The sequence below is a fragment of the Vipera ursinii genome, assembly GCF_947247035.1.
Source record: "Vipera ursinii genome assembly, chromosome: 4".
NCBI lineage: Eukaryota > Metazoa > Chordata > Lepidosauria > Squamata > Viperidae > Vipera > Vipera ursinii.
In genome coordinates this window covers 21152850-21178521 of record NC_139514.1, presented here as the reverse complement: position 1 = coordinate 21178521, position 25672 = coordinate 21152850, and the positions used below count along the sequence as shown (strand labels likewise).

Genomic DNA, 25672 nt, shown 5'->3' with positions numbered 1-25672 from the left:
CCCTGGCTACCATGTGGGCTGGATGGCACCGAGTGGCGCGCAGGACCTCGGGTTGCCTGAAGCAAGCGAGGCTGGGCCGGCTCGGCGGCGGCACGAAGAAATGGGTCAGCACCAGCTGGTCCCCGGTGGGCGCCGCCTTCAATGCCCAACAGCAGCGGCTGGCGGTGGGGCAGAAAACGGTGAGAGCCGGGCTTGGAGTGAGATGGGAGCGGAAACGGCCAGAATATCCTTGGCTTTTATATTGCAAGAGACTCAGCAGTTTTCTTCCAAATGAGCTGGATTACAGCTTCCGTAATCCTTTGCCCCAGCCCTGCCATGGCAGGGGATTATGTACGTGGGGAATGCTGCGTTCACCGAGGTGGAACCGGGATGTTGTTGTTGTTGTTGCTGTATTAAAGAGCTGGAAGAGCACATTATTATTTATTGGTTTTTTTTCAGCCACATGTTTAGACTGGATTTGATTGGTTGGACTAGATGACCTCCAAGGTCCTTCCAACTTTATTGTTGTTGTTGTTGTTGTTGTTGTTATGCACCTATTCCCAAGGATTTAGGATAGGCAGATGTTGTTTAATGGTTACTATTATTATAAAAGTTGGGGATACTGTGTTCAGAACATGATTCCTCGCAGAGGAATTCCTTAGAAGTTCAGGCTGGATTTGGCATTTTTGTCTACCTATTAAGTCTTTTCCAGAGACCTGAGACAGGCAGATATACATGTTTGTTATTATTTTAGTGCTTTTGAATTAGTATTGATCTTTAATAACTCTGAACTGTTATTATCTGTCTACTGTGAGGTGGGTTCTGAGAGATTATGACTGGCCCAAAGACACCCAGTGGGCTTTCATAGCTAAGGCAGGACGAGAACTCACCATTTGTTAGTTTTTAGGCCAGCGAAGCTCAATCTGCTGACGAGTGAAGAACGAAAGCTCTCCTGACGTATCATCTTCTAGGACAACGGATTGCACTTGGTTTATAAAGTTCTTCCTAAGGTGCACTGGCTACCGCTCTAGTGGCAGAAAGTGAAGAAGAACTAAAGAGCCTCTTGTTGCAGGTGAAGAAGGAGAGTGCAAAACTTGGGTTGAAACTCAACATTAAGAAAACCAAGATCATGGCATCCGGCCCTCTCAATTCCTGGCAAATAGATGGGGAAGAAATGGAGGTAGTGACAGATTTTATGTTCCTGGGCTCCAAGATCACCGCAGATGGGGACTGCAGCCAAGAAATTAAAATATGCTTGCTCCTGGGGAGGAAAGCCATGGCAAATCTAGACAGCACACTAAAAAGCAGAGACATCACCCTGCCAACAAAAGTGCGTATAGTCAAGGCTATGGTCTTCCCAGTTGCAATGTATGGCTGTGAAAGTTGGACCATAAGAAAGGCTGAGCGCCAAAGAATTGAAGCCTTTGAGCTATGGTGCTGGAGAAGACTCCTGCGAGTCCCTTGGACTGCAAGGCGATCAAACCGGTCAGTCCTAGAGGAGATCAATCCTGACTGCTCTTTAGAAGGCCAGATCCTGAAGCTGAAACTCAAATACTTTGGCCACCTAATGAGAAGGAAGGACTCACTGGAGAAGAGCCTAATGCTGGGAAAGATTAAGGGCAATAGAAGAAGGGGACGACAGAGAATGAGGTGGCTGGATGGAGTCACTGAAGCAGGAGGCGTGAGCTTAAATGGACTCCAGAAGATGGTAGAGGACAGGAAGGCCTGGAGGAACATTGTCCATAGGGTCGCGATGGGTAGGACATGACTTCGAAGCTAACAACAACAACAAAGGTGCACTGGAATCTGCCTTTCTGAAATGTAAAACAGCCTACCCCAATCTGAATCTCTGCAGACTTGTGGGCTTTAATTCTTGGTATTAGTCATGTTAGTGGATTCTGAGAATTAAAAATCCCTTCTGGAGGTGGCCCAGGTTGCTCGAGGATGCTAAAGACCATTTTGTGGTTCTGGATAGAGACTAGGCTGTGGTTCTCAGCACTGGGGAAAGCTAAATTGAAACAATGCATGACAGTATACTACTATCCCCCTTCATGGATTACTGCCTTGTTGTGGCGAAGGGGCTTGCGTAATTCAATGAAGCTATGAGCTATGCCGTGCAGGGCCACCCAAGACGGACAGGTCATAGCAGAGAGTTCTGACAAAACGTGATCCACTGGAGAGCCAGACATCCTAGAATGTGAAGTGAAGTGGGCCTTAGAAAAGCTGAGCAACAACAAAGCTAGTGGAGGTGACAGTATTCCAGCTGAGCTGTTCAAAATCTTAAAAGACGATGCAGTAAAAGTGCTACACTCAATTTGCCAGCAAATTTGGAAAACTCAACAGTGGCCACAGGATTGGAAAAGATCAGTTTACATTCCAATTCCAAAGAAAGGCAGTGCCAAAGAATGTTCAAACTATCGCACCATTGCACTCATTTCTCATGCTAGTAAAGTTATGCTTAAAATCCTACAAGCTAGACTCCAGCAGTATGTGGATCGAGAACTACCAGAAGTACAGGCAGGATTTCGAAGAGGCAGAGGAACTAGAGATCAAATAGCCAACATACGCTGGATCATGGAGAAAGCTAGAGAGTTCCAGAAAAACATCTACTTCTGCTTCATTGACTATGCTAAAGCCTTTGATTGTGTGGATCATAACAAACTGTGGCAAGTTCTTAAAGAGATGGGAGTACCAGAACATCTTATTTGTCTCTTGAGAAACCTATATGCGGGCCAAGAAGCAACAGTGAGAACTGGACACGGAACCACTGATTGGTTCCAAATTGGGAAAGGAGTCCGGCAAGGCTGTATACTGTCGCCTTGCCTATTTAACTTATATGCAGAGCACATCATGAGAAAGGCAGGGCTAGATGAATCAAAAGATGGAATTATGATTGCTGGAAGAAATATCAACAACCTAAGATACGCAGATGATACCACTCTAATGGCAGAAAGTGAAGAGGAACTGAAGAGTCTCTTGTTGCGAGTGAAGAAGGAGAGTGCAAAAGTTGGGTTGAAACTAAACATTAAGAAAACCAAGATCATGGCATCCGGCCCTCTCAATTCCTGGCAAATAGATGGGGAAGAAATGGAGGTAGTGACAGATTTTATTTTCCTGGGCTCCAAGATCACTGCAGATGGGGACTGCAGCCAAGAAATTAAAAGACGCTTGCTCCTGGGGAGGAAAGCCATGGCAAATCTAGACAGCACACTAAAAAGCAGAGACATCACCCTGTCAACAAAAGTGCGTATAGTCAAGGCTATGGTCTTCCCAGTTGCAATGTATGGCAGTGAAAGTTGGACCATAAGAAAGGCTGAGCGCAAAAGAATTGAGGCCTTTGAACTCTGGTGCTGGAGAAGACTCCTGCGAGTCCCTTGGACTGCAAGGCGATCAAACCGGTCAGTCCTAGAGGAGATCAACCCTGACTGCTCTTTAGAAGGCCAGATCCTGAAGCTAAAACTCAAATACTTTGGCCACCTAATGAGGAGGAAGGACTCACTGGAGAAGAGCCTAATGCTGGGAAAGATTGAGGGCAATAGAAGAAGGGGACGACAGAGAATGAGGTGGCTGGATGGAGTCACTGAAGCAGTAGGCGTGAGCTTAAATGGAGCCCAGAAGATGGCAGAGGACAGGAAAGCCTGGAGGAACATTGTCCATAGGGTCGCGATGGGTCGGACACGACTTCGCAACTAACAACAACAACAACAACAACCTACTACTATCACCCTTTACTTTACAAGTCTTATAATAGCGCTTTCAAGCCGGCAGTTTCTGCTTAAAAGTGTGAGCCCTTTAGAAACCCTTTCTCCACATAAGTGCTAAAACTAAATAAACTAAATAAATTAGGTCAATTAAACTAATTAGTGAAAAAGATTATATTTGTTCATTTATTTACTTAGGAAAAAAATCCAAAGTTACATATTTGTGAATGGCAAAAGTACATTTATCCCACACATGTACTCATTTCAAGAGAGGAAAAATGTTAATCATTTCCTTCACTTTCTCCAGAAATTTCAGTTCAGATCTTTGGAATATGTGGAACAAAATATTTTCCCTTTAGTTACTGCTCAGTGTCGTTACTGCTGGTTTTCTGCCCTTTGTTACTGTCTTTTCTCAACATCAGCTTGGAGCTTAATGATTGGATATAGGACACATTAAAATCTAAATTAACCTATCACATTTTGCACTGCTGTGTTTTGGGAGCCCAGTTAGGTGGTTAGCTTCATAGTACAGTATTGGTAGTCCTTAGTTAATGACTGCTCTATTTAGCAGCTGTTCAAACTTATTATAGCACTTATGACCATCGCAGCTTTCACACAATTACATGTTTCACCATTTGGGTGCTTTGCTACCAGTGCACATTTGTGATGGTTACAGCATCCCCATTTGCGGGCTTCATAACCAGCTTCCAACAAGCAAAATCCATGGAGAAGGCAGCAGACGTCACAAGTTACGATCACATAATGTTGTGCTTAATGACTGCAGGTGATTCACTTAATGATTAGAGCGGACTTGATCCTTTGTGACAGAGTTGCTGGTCCCAATTGTGCTAGTTAACTGAGGACCACTAGTATGTTACATGAGATCTTAAAGTGTGGATTCAGTAAAATCTAAGTAAACCCTAGGTAAACATGGAACTATTTTATATTTACAAATAGATGATTTTTGAGGAATTTAAAAACAAATTATCAAAAGTGATTGGTAGTTTGTTGTTATTCATATGAATCAAATTACAGTTTCCAAAGGTAGTAAATTATTAATTATTATCAGTCAGTTGAATTTTCTAAGTAAGCATTCAGTTGTAAAAGAATTTCTGGATTAAAAAAAGAGAATTACGTTTTAAGAGACACCACGTTTTGCAAAAATTTAAGAAAAAAAAATCTAAGGCTGGGATGGAAAATGAAGAATTCAATAAAAAATGAATATATCTCAGTGGCTGAATATTGACAATAGGGAAATCATCAAGGAATGGAATAGAAAGGAGATGTCTAAGAAGTAGGATACCATATTTGAACTGCAAAAATCTTTGCAATCTCTAGACAACATCAGAGAGTTTGTTTTCTGTATTTGTTGTTGTTGTTAGCTGCAAAGTCGTGTCCGACCCATCACGACCCTATGGACAATGTTCCTCCAGGCCTTCCTGTCCTACCACCTTCTGGAGTCCATTTAAGCTCATGCCTACTGCTTCAGTGACTCCATCCAGCCACCTCATTCTCTGTCGTCCCCTTCTTCTATTGCCCTCAATCTTTCCCAGCATTAGGCTCTTCTCCAGTGAGTCCTTCCTTCTCATTAGGTGGCCAAAGTATTTGAGTTTCAGCTTCAGGATCTGGCTTTCTAAAGAGCAGTCAGGGTTGACCTCTTCTAGGACTGACCGGTTTGATCGCCTTGCAGTCCAAGGGACTCGCAGGAGTCTTCTCCAGCACCAGAGTTCAAAGGCTTCAATTCTTTTGCGCTCAGCCTTTCTTATGGTCCAACTTTCACTGCCATACATTGCAACTGGGAAGACCATAGCCTTGACTATACGCACTTTTGTTGACAGGGTGATGTCTCTGCTTTTTAGTGTGCTGTCTAGATTTGCCATGGCTTTCCTTGGCAGGATTGAGATGAAGCCTGAGATCATTCTGTCATTTTGAGGATTGTATCCCAGTATTGCTTTTCCTACTCTTTTATTGACTATGAAGGCTACTCCATTTCTTCTGAGGGATTCTTGCCTGCAATAATATACCTGATGGTCATCTGAATTAAATTCACCCATTCCTGTCCATTTTAGTTCGCTGATACCTAAGATGTCAATGTTCAGTCTTGTCATCTCTTGTTTGACCACGTCCAGCTTTCCTTGATTCATGGATCTTACATTCCAGGTTCCTATGGAGAAAAAATCTTTACAGCATCGGACTTTCCTTTCACCACCAGACATATCCACAGCTGAGCGTCCTTTTCGCTTTGGCCCAGTCGCTTCATTCTTTCTGGTGCTACTAGTACTAGCCCTCTGCTCTTCCCCAGTAGCATATTGGACGCCTTCCGACCTGAGGGGCTCATCTTCCAGCGCCATATCGTTTTGCCTTTTGGTACTGTCCATAGGGTTTTCATGGCAAAGATACTGGAGTGGGTTGCCATTTCCTTCTCCAGTGGATCACGTTTTGTCAGAACTTTCTGCTATGACCTGTCCGTCTTGGGTGGCCCTGCACGGCATAGCTCATAGCTTCATTGAATTACGCAAGCCCCTTCGCCACGACAAGGCAGTAATCCATGAAGGGGGTTTTGTGTATTGCTTTCCTGCTATTTGATTGCTGATTGGATTCTGCAGTCTATAAATGTGGAATGTTATCTGAGAATGGGAGACAAACTGATTTGCAGATTTCAATTTTAATTCCTATTTGTGAATAGTCTAGCCTGTGTTTAAAAATCTCCAGTGATGGAGCGTCCACGATTTCTGGGGGCAAGCTATTCCACTGGTTAATTGTCCTCACTGTTAGGAAGTTTCTCCTTAATTCCAAGCTGCTTCTCTCTTTGATTAGTTTCCAACCATTGTTTCTTGTCCTGCCCTCTGGTGCTTTAGTGAATAACGTGACCCCCTCTTCTTTGTGGCATCCCCTCAAATACTGGAATACTGCTATCATGTCTCCCCTATTTCTTTTTTTCTTTAGGCTAGCCAGACCCAAGTCATGCAGCCATTCTTCATGTTTTAGTGTCCAGACTTTGATCATCTTTTTTGTGATTGGCCACAGTATTCCAGGTGTGGTCTTACCAGGGTTTTATAAAGCAGTAATAATACCTCGTGTGATCTTGATTCTATGCCTCTGTTTATACAACCCAGGATTGTATTAGCGTTTTTGGCGGCTGCTGCACATTGTTGGCTCTTGGTCAAGTGATCATCCACTAGGACTCCAAGGTCCCTCTCACAGTTACTGTTTTTAAGCCAGGTCTTGCCCAGTCTGTTCTTGTACCTTTGATTTTTTCCTGCCTAAATGTAAAATTTTGCTTTTCTCCACATCGAAACTCATTTTGTTGAACAGGGCCCGTTGTTTGAGTTTGTCAAGATCTTTTTGGATTCTGAGTTTGTCTTCTGGGACATTGGCTACTCCTGCCAGTTTGGTGTCATCTGCAAATTTGATGAGTTCCCGTTCAATTCCCTCATCTAAGTCATTGATGAAGTTATTGAAGAGTACTAGGCCTAAGACGGAACCTTGTGGTACCCCGCTGCTTACTTCTCTGCATGCGGATGTGGTGCCATTGAGGACTACTTGTTGAGTATGGTTTGCCAGCCAGCTACAGATCCATCTGGTGGTGATGTTGTCTATTCCACCTTTTTCTAGCTTACCAATGAGTAGGTTGTGGTCTACTTTATCAAATGCCTTACTGAAGTCTAAGTATACTACGTCCACAGTATTTCGCTGGTCTAATTAGTCACTTTATCGAAGAATTAAGTAAGATTGGTTTGGCGTGATCTGTTTTTAACAAACTCATGCTGGCAACTAGTTATAACTTTTTTGTTCACAGATCTATTTTTTGATGATCTTTTCCAGGATCTTCCCAGGTATTGATGTTAGAATGATTGATCTATAGTTTCCTGGGTCTGTTTTTTTTCTTCCTTTCTTGAAGATGGGAACCACATCAGCCCTTTTCCAATCCTCAGGTACTTCCCCGGTGCTCCAGGATTTTTGAAAAATGTGGTGCAGTGGTTCTGAGATAACATCTGCCAGCTGTTTCAGAACTCTGGGATGTAATCTGTTGGGTCCTGGTCATTTATATTTGTCAAGGTCGGATAGGTGTTCTCTTACCATTTTCTTGCTTATTTTAATTTTTGTTTCTAGTTTCTCTTTTGCAGTGGGTTTTTTTGCTGTATTCATTTGAGCATAAATCTGTATTGGCTTGTATTTCAACACTCCAGACATGATAGAGTCTGATCATTCTGACCTTTGGATTGGGGTTATGAGGACTAGTTTTCCTGGAAAAGATTTCTGTGAAGTTTACTGGGATACTCCAAATTAACAAACTCTAATTTTTCAGAATTAGATGCTGAAAAAGTAATTTAGGCTCCAAATCAAAATTGATTGAGAACTCAGGAAAATGTGCAAAGAAGTTGTATTTAATGTAATTATGACTTTGATTCATATTACTGTAAAGCTTATTTATCTGGCAAAATTACATTATCAGTAGGATTTTGGTTCACCATATTCAATTATTGTAAAATAGAATATTACATTAAAATATACGTTGGTAAAGTTCTTTTCTATGTTTTAGGGTCTGTTTGGTGTACCAGAACTTAACTGTCCAGAAGGATTTCAAGAAGCTCAAAAACACTCATTGCAAGAAGCAGAACGACTGGTCCAAAAAGCATGCATTACACCTCCTGGGAAAGAGATTGTGATGGTTTTTGATCAGCTCTCTGATGCTTTATGTAGAGTAGCAGATCTGGTAAGACAATACTAGATCTTTGAAATTGTGTTTTGTTAATCCATTGACACTGCTATATTTCTAACTGAATTTGAATTCTGTAACTTTCTGAAATGTAATATGAACTATAATCATAAATTAGTGTACAAACCTATGCTTCTGTGGAAGGTTTCATTCATTTTTTTCTATGCAATCAAATTACCTCAATGTAGTTCTTGCACAGCGATCATTCACGTGTTTTCAGTCCAGTTTTATTCGGCACCCATCTATTTTTGATCATCCTGGTTTCCCACACATAGTCCTTAAATATACCATTCCCACTCTGTATTTACTTATTTTAAACATACTTTTGTTTCTCCTTACATATCTTTCATATAGTAAGTAGATCAATCAGCAGACTGCTCTTCTGCACAGTCTGAACCATTTGTTCTATATTGCATATTGTTTACTCTGCTATCTTTTAATCAACATTACCAAAGGGACATAATATATCCATAATATATATTTTCTTCTTAGTTCTGAATCATTTTTTTTTCTTCCTAGCATTTCCCTACAAGTGCAAGGTTCACTTTTGGGGGTTGGGTAGGTATCAACCAAGTAGAGATTAGTTGCAACAAGAATTGACTGACTGGGTTGTTGTCTGAATCTGATATTATGGGCTGAGAAAGTGACTGGCCCAAAGTTATCTTTCATGTCTAAGATGAGACTAGAACTCTAACCTGGTGCCTTAATTACTAGACCAAACTGGCTGTCAAAATGGAAGTCTCTGCTCCAGAGGCACTACTAGGATAATGCTGAATAATTCTTTAAGCATTCCATATCTCTCATGCAAGCCTTATTTCTAATATATAACTCCTTTTTCTTTACTATTGACCAGTGGCCCTCAACCTTTTGGGCGCTAGGGACCGGTTCTATGTAGAGAGATTTTTTCACGGACTGGAGGGGCGTAGTTTCGCTTGTTGTCTGCATCCCGCAGATGGGGCTTCTCTTGTTTGCATGGACTGGTTTCTGGCATGTTGTGGGCTGGTGCCGGTCCACAGACCTGGGGTTGGGGACCCCTGCTATAGACTTTCTCAATATGCAAGCATTTTTTTCATTACATTCATTCATTTCTGAATGATCTGCTGGAAGAGAGCAAAAATCTGATGCTCTCAGATTCAAAAAAGTTGCATGACGGTTTTCAAATTTTACACATTATTAAATTTGTAAGCACATCAGTAAAAATTGAAAGAGTAGAAAAGACCTTCCAGGCATTCTTAAATTAATTTCCATGTAGTTTTTGCATTCATCTTGCTACTCTTCCCTTTGTACTAGGTAAGAATAATGGCATTCTTTCAGGCTTGAGACACCAATGTACACATCACATTGCTACTCTATAAGCAGGCCATATCTGTATTTTAACACTTAACAACTAACATCCCTCTAATTACACCATCTATAGCAGGGGTGTCAAACTCAATTTCATTGAGGGCCGCATCAGCATTGCAGTTGCCCTCGGGGCCGGGTGGGTATGGCCAGGCTGGGCGTGGCCTACTGGGTGGGTGTGGCTAGAGTGCGTATGGCCTACTAGGTGGGTGTGGCCAGCTCTACATTGTTCGGATCAAGGGGGCCTATGGTGGCCTGGGCAGGAGTGGGACAGATCTGAGGGTCTCTGGCAGAAGGAGGGTCTCTGGGCCAGGGCCAAGGCAGAAGGGGCCGTTCCTTCACTGTTTCCAGGATGGCTTTGCGGGCCACATGAAACCACTTCGCGGGCCTGATCTGGCCCCCGGGCCTTGTGTTTGACATGTCTGATCTATAGCTTCAGGGTTACCTTTTTTTCAGCAGTTTCACAGCATTTATGACTTGTTTTTATAACTTTTTTCTTGGACACTAACAGCATTTATTTCAATTTTACTCTTAAAACAATGTTTCTATTTTCGGCAAAATTGTTTTGCATATTCTGTGCCTCTTTTAATCTTAACCATTCCTTGCTCTTTTGATGATATTCTTTGCATGTTTTTTTGCTGGACACATTATTCAGTCACTTTCTCTTATCGTCATTTTTAGTAATCCATCTCTTCTATGTATTATTGTTCTTATTCCATTGTTCTACCTAGAATATTATTTAAATTCTTTCTATTAATGTAATGCCAGATACTGTATTTCAAGCAGTTTTCACTTTGCTCTCCTTATGTCTTATTTCCCATCCCTTTTTGTTGGAAGATTAATCTCTACAATGCTTTGTATGAAATGACCTACTCTATTCCATTTCATACTGTCTTCATTCAATCTGTTATTTAATTCCCCTTTTAATTTCACAAACGCACAACACATCTCATTCATTATTCATGCATATATATATATATATATATATATATATATATATATATATATATATATATATATATATATATATATATATATACCGTATATATATATTCTTCAACTGTGTTACAGAAATGTTAAGGTAGGAGTAATTTTAATTAATAGCTCTTTGAAAACATACATGTTTATGAATATTTCAAATCATGTATAATATTTATGCAGTTAGCAAGCTTTTCTGTTTTTCTGCAACTGCTAATGCAATATTTTCTCATCTTTTTGTGCTTTCATATTTTTTACTATAACAGGCGGACTTTGTGAAAATAGCCCATCCTGATCTTGCTTTTAGAGATGCCGCTGAGGAAGCCTGCAGAAGCATTGGTACAATGGTAGAAAAGTATGCTTTATTCAATATTTTAAAGTTTGTATCATCCTTCCACAGTTACCTTTTAGATGTATGAACTTCTGCTCCCCATATTTCCAGCCAGCCTGGCTATTATTTGAGAATTCTTGGAATTGAGGTCTGTGTAGCTGAAAGATGCTCAGATTGAGGAAAGCTAGTTTGCCTGGTTAATCTGTACTGTAGTGATCAATAACTCGATAGCAGGAAAATAGCATCTAACAACATTGTGTGAGTTTTAAAAAGTGCTAAGCAGAGTCAAACCTACTTAATATTAGGACAGATAAACTTATTAGGGAATTGCCAGCTAGATTGCAGAGAGGTGATATAGCAAGGGCCTAGTTTGGAGCCATTGCACAGTCACAAACAGTATAAGCATAACTTCCTCCAAAATATGAAGCCTTGTCTGGTCATTTCCCAGGGGAAGGCAAGCAGTCTGGTGAGATTCTTACAAGATAGGTGATAAACAATAAAGTTACAGCCTGAATCTATTCATGAGTTGTTCTGATTGCTTGTGCCTGGCAATACAGCAGGAAATATCCTTATACCATTTCTTACTGTATTCTATAATCATCAAGGTTGACTCAAGGTAGAATGTGTGCCTCTATTAGTCACTGATCAATAGCAAGGTATTCTTATTTATTCCCGTGAAGTAAAGTCTCGTCTACTAGGGAAAAAAATATTCCTAAAGAAAAGCCATGGTGAAACTGTAGGTCTTTATAATGAATTATAAGAGCTAACTTATGTTTCTTGAAACTACATTCACCAATTGAAAAAACATTGAGTGGCTATAAGTCAGATTAATCATTTCTTAGATTGTTCACACATAGTGGTTGGCAACAAATATGATTTATTTTTTGCAATATGTGAAACAATCCATTATGCCTTAATGTCATACATGAAACAGTCCTCTAAGTTGCACACTTCTACCGTACCATTACATGTATAGTGGTTTACTGAAACCCAACCCAGTGAGAGAGAGGAAAAGGGGGAAACAAGTGATGTAAAGTGATCTATATCCTTTACATTCTGTGTTCTTGCCCCTGCCCCCCCAAAAAACATACTTTCTCCCGCCTTTAAAAAAAATGGAAAAATCACAGAGAAAACACAGGAAGGCAGTAATTGAATAATTGGATGAAAATATCATGCAGATGTTCTGTAAAATGTGAGTGCATAAAATATGGTAATTCCATGTTAACATCTAAAATTAGAATCACTCTAGGATTATATTTCCTGTTGCCTTGTTTATCATTTTAATAAGTTACTTACATATCTTGGGTATACTGAAAAAAAGCATATTTGTGATGTAAATTGCTTTTGCTGTCTTTCTGCTGGCTGTGCCTGTGATAACTTTTTCAGAAGTTGAATAAGTTTATAAAACATGACAGAAATACAGAAACTGGTAATACCTAATTGTAAATGTAATACTATATCTATTTTTTATATTTCTAGATTAAACACAAATGTAGATTTATGTCAGAGTCTGAGAAGATTGTTAGTTGATAAAGATGTTATGGATTCTCTTGACCCTCAAACAAGGTATATTTTAATTTTTGCAGTAAGAATTTTCCTGTAATATTCAAAGAGAATATGGAATACTATATTCCACTAGATCAGCACACATGTTACTGTGGAACATATTGTGAACTTGTTTCAGACTGTATAATATCTATGAGTGCATTATTTCTTCCAATCTTGGAGGAATTTTTACAAAACAGCAGAATATGATATTTGCAAGCGTTATTTGCATTGATATCTCTATTATCTCCACTTTTCTCCTTTGATAGCTGTTCCTTTCTTCAGCGGCATCATTTAATGTCCTTTCAAAACCTAATTTCAATTCTGATTGCAAAGAAACATTGCCTCTTGTTCATCATATTTGGCATTCTTGATTATTCTGGACTGCTTAAATTATTTTTAGTTTCTGTTTTGGCTTAATTCTGTTTCTTTTCTTTCTTTTTTTTTCCCTAGAGGCATAATTGGCATTTTTGTTTTTGTATTCTTTTTCCTGTATGCTTCTTACCATAGTTAACTAAGACTACATTCAACCTAGTATAAAAATGTGGCCAACAAGAGAAGGAAATTATAGACATGTGCATGTATACACAGATCAAATGGAATAATGTGTTTAGTTTGATCTACAAGGTTGCCTTTAGTTTTTGGCAGATCTAGCGTATGCTACAGGTTGTAACTGAATAGGATAAAACATGCAGCAGTCTTGATTTTGAAGAAGAAAAAGTGATTCTGATTTTGGGTAGGTGTGTCATACCTGCTGTCAACTTCTTAAAAAGCTTTTCCTGGGATTATCATGGAATCACAGGGGAAATGATTAATTTAAGGAAGAACTAATAGATGAAAGGTTTTGTGTGCTTATGTGTGCTCTGAATAATCTCTTCTATTTTGAATTCAAATTACTTAATTGTCCTATTAACTAAGACATATAAAGGAGGATGTTCCGTTGTCTAAAAGGTGGATATTTATATATGATCATTTGTTTCCAGCATCATCTATCAATCAATAAATTATAAATAATAATATTGTTGTAAGTGCTATCTTAGGTATCTGGCATCTATTTGCAGTATTTCTCTAGTAACTATATAATTCTCCTGATAACTGAGGTTGCACGCTAACTTAAAAACAAGCAATATTTACTTACTGTGACGTATTTCTAAATATACAGTCATAAAACTGAAGGGGCGTGTGTCTTAATTTTAAATGAATTTCTATCAGTTGCAGTAATTAAATAATACCACAAATTGTACACATTTTTGTCTTTCATATGATACTGTGAATAAAGAAACAAGTAGGCTGCAGTATAGGTAGTGCTCAAATTACGACCACAATTGATCCAAAAATTTATATTGCTAAATGAAAAATTTGTTAAGTGAGTTTTGCCCCATTTTATGACTTTTCTTGCCACATTTGTTAAGTGAATCACTGCAGTTATAAAATCAGTAACACGGTTGTTAAGTGAATCTGGTTTCTCCATTGACTTTGATTGTCAGGAGGTTAGGGTTATAAATGTGAGTCAGTTGTCAAGCATCCAAATGTAAATTACATGACCATGGGGATGCTGCAACGGTCATGAGTGTGAAAAACTTTTCATAAGTCACTTTTTTCAGTGCTGTTGTAACTTCAAACAGTCACTAAGCAAACGGTTGTAAGTTGAGGACTATCCGAATGTAGCTGCTTACCTTTTTGTAAGCTTTGTTGAACTGAATAATTTTTGTACCTGCATGTCTTAAATTCACCTCTTAGTATTTGATCTGTAACATTTGGTTTATAGTATTATTCATCTGACATTATTTTCTGTCAATGGAATTTTATTCTTTCAGGCGAGTGGCAGAACTTTTCATGTTTGATTTTGAGATCAGTGGTATTCATTTGAATGAAGAACAGGTATTTATTACTTACAGAAATTAAATATTGCAAGTAGGCAGTCATTTTGATGCCACATATTCTTTTAACTAGGTGGCTTGCAATAATTAAAAAACAGCCAATTAAAAACAAACATTATGTTGTGTACCTTCATACTGCCATCTGCCCCATTTGGAATGTTTCATACTAGTCAACCTGCAAATAAATGTTAAACTTTTGATAGAGTGGGGCAATCCTGACTTTATTTATTTATTTATCTTATTTATTAAATTTATTTGCTGCCCATCTCATCACAAGGTGACTCTGGGTAATCTGTTCAAGTGGTCTCCACTGACTTGAGTAGAGCTTCATGCACGAGTGCAAGCATCCTCCACTTGTGTGCGAAGCTCCATTTGCGCAAGTGAAGAGCATGTGCATGTGAATGGAGCTTTGTGTGGGCCTGCGACTCACATGTTCCCTACCCCCCACGCCAGGCTGGGTTGCCAAGCTGGAAAGGTTGGGGACCGCTGGGTTACAACATGGGAGGCAAGCAGTTTCAGAGTGACAGTGTTGCCACCAAGAAACATTTCCTCATTTTTTTGACCAACTTGAGCGCGCATGTTGCCTGGAGTACAAAGTCCTGGAAATCATGAGAACCCAAGCCATAAAGCAGTCTATAGGTAATAATCATCACTTTGAATTAGACCTGATAACTATTAACAGATGCTGCAGTTCTTGCAACACACGTGTTATATCCCAAACTTGCTGGAAACCAGTTGAATCCATAAGTTGTCTTGTGTAGATAAGCTAAATATTATGCTTTCTGAGCTTGGTTGTTTTCTTGCAGACATTTCATTACCAAACTAGGCAATGTCATCAGTGCTAGAAGGGAGTGGGGTTTGCACTCATTTTATGTACTAGTGGCTTGCCCTGTCAGCATTGGTGGTTCCTTGATTAGGCTTTTGTTTACAAATCGGCCATCAACTGGCACATAGTACTAATCTCAACGGGGATTTATGGATGCTACTATTTTCAGTCTTTTCTGTAAACATTTTAATATATTGATTCTTCAAAAAAAATACCTATTTTATTTTTTTTTGCTTATTTGCAGCGCAGAAATGCAGTAAATCTTAATGTCAAAATTTTGGATTTATGTAACGAATTTCTCCTGGGGTCTCATCTTCCAAACAAGATTGAAAAGCACGTGTTACCAGAACACATTCGCCATAACTTTGCAGTTGAAGGCAATTTTGCCCAAATCAGTTGTCTCAATGCAGACAGTCCAGATGATTTGGTATGTATGCATAAAATATATTATAGCCCAATACGGTTTGTATGATTGTTTAACAATATATATATATATGAGTACCTTTATAAGTGGTCATCTTTACAGAGTACCATTTTAAAATGGAGCAAAATAAATAATCCAAGTAGTAGAACCAGGAAGGAAGGATTTTTTGTAATTTGAAGTCAGGCATATTCAGATTACATATGGTGAGCTGCAAACTGTTTTTAAATTTACATCTGTTACAGGGTATAACGTGGATAGGGTGGCGGGTTCAATTTTATGATTAGAAAAGACGTAAAAGCAAAAGATGCTGCTAATTATCCTCCTCCCTTTATTTTATTATTATAATCTCCACATATTAGATTTGTGGAAGAATCAGTAGTAAGTGGAAGAAAAATTCAATTTTCAGTCTCCAGAAGTGAAGCCAAGAGAAAACATTTAACCCCACCATTTCTAACTAGAAGTCTTCTTGTGGGATCCTTGGTGCTTTTTGAGCTTGGTTGTTTTCTTGCAGGCATTTCATTACCAAACTAGGCTGTGTCATCAGTGCTAGAGGGAGTGCTGACATTTTATATACTAATGGCTTACTCTGTCAGCATTGGTAGCAGTGGTCTTGGTGATTCCTTGATTAGGCTATTGTTTATAAATCGGCCATCAACAGGCACATCGAGATCAACAACATATACATGCCATTCAAAAGAGACAAAAATTTAAAAAGGAAATAAAAAATCCAAAACCAGCAATCAACATCCAAATGAGATTAACACCAAGATTAATATTAGACAATAAATAAATAAACCTTTATTGTCAAAGTACAACATGTGTACATTGAGATTAGCTGAGCCTCCCCCTGTGCTCTCTCCCCCCAACACACAGTGACAACAAACCCTCCATCCCACCACACTATGTGAACCAACTACACCACACACCGGCCTCCCAAGTCAATTCTGCATAAGATTATGTCCCATTTAAAAGCCTAACAGCCCACGGATAAAAGCTATTTTTCAGCCTGTTGGTACGGCTGGCTATATTCCTATATCTCCTACCGGATGGTAGGAGAGTAAAGAGATACCGTCCAGGGTGTGAGTCATCCCTGAGAATCTTCCTCACTCTTCCAAGGCAACGAGCCCTGGCGATGTCATCCAGTGGTGTCAGGGAACAGTCCACAATGTCTTGTGCTGTGCTCACCACCCTCTGTAATACTTTCCTATCCGCGGCTGTCAGACCAGCATACCAAACCACAATACCATACGAGAGGACGCTCTCTATGGTAGACCGGTAAAAGAGGGTCATTAGCTGTTGTTCTACCCTGTTCTTCCGCAAGACCCTAAGAAAGTGAAAGTGAATCAAGAAACAACACCCCAATCAAGGAACTACCAACTCAAACAAACAAGCTAACAGTAAACAACAGTAAATCAAGAACCCAGAGCCACTAGGTTTCTTCTTATGCTAGCAGAGTGTAGTTTGGTGAGTTAGAGGATGATGAATATGGAGATATTTTGAAGGACAAGGGAAGCAAGGAAGGAAAAAACAAACAATTGCAAACAAAGAACTCCTGCATTTTCTTTCCCTATCAAAAATTGAAACCTCTGCCTTCTTTCTAATAGAAAGCAGACAAAGATGCTTATGTCTGGGGCTGCCAACCTTAATAGCCAAAGCACCCACTCAGTAGTGAGGCAAAGGAAGCAAGATCCAAAATGCCATTACTTCCCAAATGGGCATGTGATTTGAGAAACTCCACTACAACCACATACAATCCTGCAGAATAAATTGGTGTAAAGATTTGGCCTGGTGGGGGTATTCTTAATTTACAAGAATGAGCTAGAATATACAGGAAAGCTGAATGATAGGGGTTTTTTTTTTCATCTCCTGCCTCCAAGAAAAAGGAGAATTCCAGAATTAAGGGACAAAGCAGAACTTAAGCATAAGAATACAACAGAATTTTATACCGCAGAAGAGGTAATCCCTGCTGGGTTGTTTTTTCTTTCTTTCTGGTTTTTGGAGATGGAGATTGGAGAGCTATCCTGAATCTCAGGCACAGGAATAAAATAGATTAATCAGGCATTGAAACTTTAGGAAGTATGCATTAAACTCAATGATGGAAGCCATCCTGCTGGTTCCGAGAATTTGGTTGAGGCTTAATTATACAGAATCCTCCACCAGAAGTTCAAGTTTAGAAATTGGAGCAATCAGTTACAGTTCAGAGCATTCTGTTTTAGCCTTGCATCATATGTGACTGGAAAATGATTCCTCATGTGGGACAGGAAGCGTAACCTTGCCATCTAGGAAGAAAAGGTGGTTATTAACCCTTTCCTGTCAACTCCAGCTCTTTTCCCTTGGCTATATCTTCTGATGACCTATGAGAGAGCAGGCTAGCCCAGAAAATTGCTAGCATCTGTGTTCTCTGCAGACCCTTTAAGCCAAGGGTGAAACTGCCAGCCCACGGGCCAGATGCATCATGAAGAAACCATGCCCACCCCATTGCCGGCAATGACAAAAAAGCTCCAATACGTTGCGTGACGTCACGTGACATCGCAAGTTTGGCATGTCTGCTTTAAGCCAAGAGTCTTCAAACTTGGCCCTTTTATGATTTGTGGACTTCAACTCCCAGAATTCCCAAGTGAGGCACACCTGGCTGAGGAATTCTGGGAGTTGAAGTCCACAAGACATCAAAGGGCCAAGTTTGAAGACCCCTGCTTTAAGCCTTCTCACCAGTACAGCAAAGCTGACTATAAAAAGCTGTGCTGTGATACACGTGAGGGAAGGTGTATGTCTGTGGAAGTAAAGCAACCAGAAAGGGATGGTTTTTTTAGCGATACTTACAAGGAGTATTTTAGCATTGGGAAAGAGTGGAGAATAGTGAGCAATAGTAGGTGAAGACTTGAGTATGTTGTTTAAGGGCTTGTGTTATTGGTTCTTTTGCTGTCCTGAATCCACCAAATTAGGCAATGTCACAAATTAGGTGTAGTTTAAAAGACCCTGTGATATGATATGTACAAAAAAGAGGAAAAGGACAAGATACATTCATAAGAATATTGTTAGTTTGTAATATGGAACAATGATCAGTCTTTTCATATTATCACTAGCGAACCAGTTCATTATCAGAGAAGGAGAACAAACAGCCATGGCACCTGAAGTCTGATACTGAGGTCAATAAATTAAGGGCTTGTTTGTAACCTGCTTATGTCTATTTTTTGGGGAGTTCCTCTATTATAAAAGTCTTTTATTATAAAACACATATGGTGATGGTAGTTTAACTATCAATGTTTTATTTATTATCATTTATTTTAGTTTTAATTATGCTACTTTATATAACTTTATTCGTTGTTTTCATTGTTGTTAATTCTAGGTACGTGAAGTCGCCTACAAAGTTTTTCTATACCCGAATGTTAAGCAACTACAATGTTTAGATGAATTGCTTGCCAGTAGAAATACTCTGGCCCAGTTAGTTGGCTATGATACATTTGCTCACCGAGCTCTTCAAGGAACAATGACCCAAACCCCAGGTAAATAAATGCATCTTTGCACTGAAGGAGAAGGAAGAGATGAGAACCAGTGCTAGTTATACAGAGTACTGCACAGAATTAGGACCAATGTTTAGCTAGAAATATAATGATTACATTTTGTAATCTTCTAAAAGTTTGCGGGATTTTATTTTTTTAAAAAATAAAATTTTTGCTAGAGTAGATTTTCATTTTGCCACAATATGATCAACACAGTAGGTTAATTTGATCTTTACAGGAAAAAAATTCCAAAGAAAGAAGTGTCAGGAAAATCATTAAATGGAAGCACTTTTATTCTTTTATTGTTGATTATTATTATTGCAATGATTTCTGATACACATTGAAATTGCTATTTGTCTGTATAGATTTCAGTGAATGGTCTAGTTTAATGCTGAAGTTTCCACGTTTGGGTTTACGTACTAATACAGGTAGTCCAGTTTAGTAACCACAATTGGCACTGGCAACTCTGTCCCTAAGCAAAACGTATGTTAACTCTACCACAGTCCTTTCCAGCTCTAAAATTGACAATAATAATCACACTACTTCCCTGCCCTTTGGAATGCTCATCCTGAAGCTGGGATAATTAACAAGAAGGGAATTACATATTACGTTCATTAGAGAGAAAGGGATTAAAAAAGAGTAAGCAGACCCACAAGCGAAAAACACATCAGAAGCAATGCACTGGGACTAGCAGTCATGAGCACATTGCACAAACAGCCTAGTATATGCACTATTGTGTGCCTACTTATTTAGTAATCCCTTCCTTCTCTTCTTTACAGAGGGGAGGTAGCAGGTCAAACACAGAAGAGATTGCTTTCAGAAATTGCTTTTTTTCTCTCTCCCCGCTTCGCAGAATAAGAAATATACCAGTTTGTTTGTATAGTGTGCTAACAAATGCCACTGCAATGCTTTCGGTGTGTATTATCTACAGTGTGCTTACATTCTTTCCTCTCCAATCTCTGCTCTGCAAGGGGGATAAACCTAGGTCAAGCACAGGACATGTACTAACTGTAAATGACAATCATGTGACAGGGTTAATACCTTTTCTCCCTAGACTCTAGGGCAGGGGTCTTCAAACTTGGCCCTTTTATGACTCATGGACTTCAACTCCCAGAATTCCTCAGCCAGTGTGCTTGGCTGAGGAATTCTGGGAGTTGAAGTCCATGAGTCATAAAAGGGCCAAGTTTGAAGTCTTCTGCTCTAGGGCCTAGAGGTTAGGGTTTACGTTTCCTATTCCCTGGAAGAATCATGTCTGATGCCAGGCTAAAAGGGAACAGCACCGTTGCAACTTCAAGCAGTCGCTGAATGAGGTAGTTGGCAAGTGAGGATTACCATACCCAGGTTTTCATCTTGCATTCAGTGTTAAATATTACTTGCTTATTAAATTTGCCCATTTTATTTCTCCACAAGGCTCAAAAAAAAAACACCATTTCATCGTTATCTTCAGAGACTTGGATTTACTCAGCAATATATTTTCAGTTTTCGCATTGTTTATAGCTAAATTGATTACTAATATAACTGATTACTAATATATTCAGCCTTTTTCAGTGTGATTTTAATTCAGTTTTTAATTATAGGCATTTAGTAAATATATTTTATGTAAAATCTACCGTTGTGTTATTTCTTAAAAGTTTCTTTTTTTTTAGAGACAGTAATGCAGTTTCTTACAAAGCTTTCAGATAAATTATTCAGTCGGTGAGTCTTTTTTCATTTAATTTTATTCAGATAGCAAATTCATTTTGTTTCAGGGCAAAAATCATTTTGTAATTGTAATTTCATAATATAATAGGAATTAAAATATCCTCATTCTTTTTATTTTCTTTTTCAAACCTTAATTAAAATATTAAACACTTTTAATTATTTTCTAATAATGGGGAGAAGAAAATATTCCCAATATTTTTTTAGTATTATGTTATTGGAAAAGGCCAGAAAAATGAAGAATATATGTATCTCTGATTAAGTTTTATTCAGTTTTTGCTTGAGTTATGTAAAGAATTTTTTAAAAAACTAATTATAAAATTGTTTTGTAGCACTCAAAAGGATTTTGAAATGATGGAAGGTATGAAAATGAAACTATATCCTTTCAAATCAGTAAGTGATGCATTTTTTCCCATGTAACTTATCTAATTTTAAATTTTATTTCAATAATTCCAACAATAAATTGACTTGATAGAACTTTGTTTTTATTCACGTCATTTCAATTTTTGGTTTTGGGATTAATATTTTTTAAGAAATAAAATGCTGAGAGGCAGATACTGCTTTCAACATTACAAATAGATAGAAAATATAATACGGTATCTTAAGTTAAACCTGTTCAGGGTTGATATAAGGTTGAGAAGAATAAAATCAGACTTGAGAAATTATACATATTTTATAAAATTAACTGGATCATTATCTTTTTCCTTTTTGCCTTTGTTTTTGTATTTTTAATACTTTAATTATACAGCCCTAATAATAAAATAGCATGTGTATTTGAAAAAATAATATGGTTAAAGCTTTCATAAATACAACCCTATGTACAGTAGATTAAAATATCATTCATAGTAACTTAACCCTCGATATGATACCTGCTAAAATACTCTGCTAGTGTTTCAAGATTTAGTTTCTTTCATTTTCAGAAATTAATGCCTTGGGATCACCCATACCTTAGTGGTGTCTTACGTGCTGAGAGGTAAGCATTGGCCCCATCTGTTAACTCTAGGTTTTTTTAGTTATTATTAAGGCATGAAAGATTAGGTTTACTCCCTAATAACTCCTTTTTTGGGGGGTTCTTCATGCCCAAATAAGATATTTTACCATGTCAGTACCTTAAATTGGAATCTTAAACCAAAGAACAGAGAAATCTTCCAATAATCACTTTAGTTATCTTCAGAGTCAATACAGAGGATCCTATAATTGCAGTGAATTAGTTTGGAAGGGAAAGGAAACATTATTGGACACAGCAAAATTTTTCAGCCTAGCTCAGGGGTAGGCAACCTTGGCTCTTTTATGACTCGTGGACTTCAAGTCCCAGAATTCCTGAGCCAGGCTGGCTCAGAAATTCTGGGAGTTGAAGTCCACGAGTCATAAAAGAGCCAAGGTTGCCTACCCCAGCCTAGCTTTATTTGTTGTTGTTGTTGTTGTTAGTTGCGAAGTCGTGTCCGACCCATCGCGACCCTATGGACAATGTTCCTCCAGGCCTTCCTGTCCTCTACCATCTTCTGGAGTCCATCTAAGCTCACGCCTACTGCTTCAGTGACTCCATCCAGCCACCTCATTCTCTGTCGTCCCCTTCTTCTATTGCCCTCAATCTTTCCCAGCATTAGGCTCTTCTCCAGTGAGTCCTTCCTTCTCATTAGGTGGCCAAAGTATTTGAGTTTTAGCTTCAGGATCTGGCCTTCTAAAGAGCAGTCAGGGTTGATCTCCTCTAGGACTGACCGGTTTGATCGCCTTGCAGTCCAAGGAACTCGCAGGAGTCTTCTCCAGCACCATAGTTCAAAGGCTTCAATTCTTTGGCGCTCTGCCTTTCTTATGGTCCAGCTTTCACTGCCATACATTGCAACTGGGAAGACCATAGCAACTGGGAGTTGAAGTCCACGAGTCATAAAAGAGCCAAGGTTGCCTACCCCAGCCTAGCTTTATGATAACCGTAATTAGCATTTTCAGATACTTCAACACTAGGGGGAGTTCTTGCCTAAATATAACTCATTTTTTCCCCCACAGCTGTAAAGTTTTATTTTGGATGAACAGTCTTTTATATTTACTATCTCACAGTAGCAGTATGATTTGCATTCTACTCGGAATTGTATTTTTTTAAATAATGGTCTGTGATACATAATTGCTTTTACTCTCTATATATTAAAATCCCCTCAGCACTATATTTTTTGAAAAACTACGTAACATGGTTCTTTAGAGACACATTTTGAGGTATCTGAAAGATTTTGTTGCCCAGATAGTGACACATCAGGGACCTCTTGTTGTTTAAGGTTATACAATTTTGTGTATTTTAATATAATACTGTAATTGTACACTGCTTTGAGTTTTCAGAGTAGCATATAAGATAAAGTAATGGGATTAAAATAATAAATGTCATTTTAAAAAATACAGCTCTTGGGAGAAATAAGTTTGCTTTGCATATATTAAAAAAAAATTGCTAGACCATCTCTAATTAATTAAGGTGTATTTTCTTGTACCAGAAACAGGCAGTTTGAGGCTCTAGAATTTGAACCCAGACACAATGAAAACTCCTTAATCTCCCAACACATAGACCAATTCATCAATAATTTCAACAGAAAAACTAAGAATCCTACTCCTAATCCTAGCTAAACAAAAATGCTAGGGAATTCTTGGAAGTTTGACATTCAGACAAATCAGCCATCCATAGACACTTAGAGATAAACCAAATTTACATGCCATTCAAAATACACACTAAAAAAGTTCAGAAGGAAACAAAAAGATCAGAACACATCATCTCCAGCAGCCAATACTCCGATAAGTAGAGATTAACACCAGATAAACAAACAAGCTGAAAATAATATTTTAATCAAGGAACTACAAGGAGAAAAACCCCACACCCCACAAATACTGGCAGGGCAAGCTATTGTATACAAACAGGGAGCAAACTCCACACTCACTAGCACTCATGATATTACCTAGTTGGGTAATGAAACATCTGCAAGCAAACAACCAAGCCCAGAGAGCACCAAAGACACTTGAACTCTGAACTACGTATTCTCTCTTCTATTAGATTTTAGAGTGTAATTTATTAGCACGGTACGTAATTTTAGTTAAAACATGCTCAGGCTTCTATAAGACTCCAATCCTGTAAATAGATATTTGGCAATAAGTCCTGCAGGAGGTACTAAGACATAATCATGAATTAACATGCATAGGATTGGGCTATGCATGAACTTAATTTCCAGTCTTAGTTGCAAAATTGTGCTTAAGGGTACAATTCACCAGGCTTTGATTGACTATATTTATTACTAAAGTTGTAATTGTATGTTTGGGAATAAATCCCATGAAGCTCAGTGGGATTTCCTATGTTTGATAATTTAGAAGTCCCAAACCTCAAATTAAACTTGGTTGAAGGCACACTGCAGGTCTAAGTGATCAATTTTGGATGGTCTGTATTATTTTAACTGTTAAAATACTGGCTATGTATGCATTTCTATGAATTTTGAAAAATATATTCAGATTTTGTTTATAAATGAGGAAAAATACACACACATGTACACACGTATGAATGCTACACAGGAAATATTGCAGGTTAAAAACCTTAGTCATTGATGATCTATTAAGACAGCTTAAGAGTGCAATCTGAAGAGAGAGAAGAGAGTTCCTGAAATGTATGTATGTGTGTGTGTGTGTGTGTGTGTGTATATATATATATATATATATATATATACAGAGAGAGAGAGAGAGAGACACACACACACACACACACATACATATATACTGTAGATTGCTTCAAAATGTGCCCTAACCACAAAGCCATGGGTGATTGTGAGTTAAATCCAATATTTTAGCCTAACACGAGGCAAAATTGACTGTATGATCAAGACCTCTAGAGAAAATATGTTGAGGAACCTCCCATCCTCAAAAGTGTAGACAAAATGACAGGATCTCTGGCAAATCACCACTCAATGGAACCCTTTATCTAAAGGTTTTTTTTCCTTGACAACACAGTACAGAATCTTTTGGCTTGCAAACTGCGGTGAATGAATGCCACATGAAATTTCAGCTGAATAATTTATAATAGATATTTAAATATAATAATTTTCATAATTAAGGCTATCAAAAACCCATTTAGTGAAGTTGATGGCAGTCATACACAACATATTTTCTCCAAATGTACAGACTAATTGAGAGTAATTTTATATGTCTGTATTTTGTTTAGACCACTGAAAGCATACAGGCTTAGAAATAATTGTTTATCATGGCCCGCTGAAATTATTGCTCTTTAGAAGCAGTCTTTAATGTTTGAATCATGCTGTTCATGAATAATAATGAACAAACTTTATTTACTTCATGGAACCAGTTGACCTGACTTCTTGCCTATAAAAATGTTATTGAGCCAAACTGAAATCCTTGGATTCTTTCCTCTTCAGAAACCTTCACTGATCCCACAGACTGTTCCTTTTAATATGAATTAGGATTTCAGTTCAAATAAATCAATGTCCTCTTCCATTTATTGTTTTCTATTCAGTTGGTTATGTGATATATTAGTCTAATGTTACTTCTGATGTAAATTGCAAAATCTGCTCTAAAGAGCAAACAATATATTACAGTATAATGCATTACAATATAATACAATACACCTATCCTATCAACAATAATTGCATTATATTAGGAAGCTGGCATGCTGTAGCAAGGCTTGAATGTCACTTTGATTCTTGAAATGCTTCCAGGCTTCAGATGGCTCTCCAAAGCTTAATGGATAGCTGTAGTTCATAGTTCTTTTGTAAG

The 25672-nt window shown here is 38.3% G+C and overlaps 1 protein-coding gene across 1 annotated transcript in view; it reads left to right on the top strand.

Annotated features, from left to right (window-relative positions):
- The window catches only part of MIPEP (mitochondrial intermediate peptidase), a 62874-nt gene continuing 37202 nt past the window's right edge, over positions 1 to 25672 (top strand). Inside the window, exons 1-10 of the mRNA XM_083362221.1 lie at positions 1 to 179; positions 8224 to 8397; positions 10986 to 11074; positions 12530 to 12616; positions 14413 to 14476; positions 15546 to 15728; positions 19072 to 19228; positions 20872 to 20920; positions 21256 to 21316; positions 21844 to 21896. Of these exons, the coding sequence (XP_083218347.1) occupies positions 12 to 179; positions 8224 to 8397; positions 10986 to 11074; positions 12530 to 12616; positions 14413 to 14476; positions 15546 to 15728; positions 19072 to 19228; positions 20872 to 20920; positions 21256 to 21316; positions 21844 to 21896 (1085 nt within the window). The 5' untranslated portion in view covers positions 1 to 11. The remainder of the gene's footprint in view (positions 180 to 8223; positions 8398 to 10985; positions 11075 to 12529; positions 12617 to 14412; positions 14477 to 15545; positions 15729 to 19071; positions 19229 to 20871; positions 20921 to 21255; positions 21317 to 21843; positions 21897 to 25672) is intronic.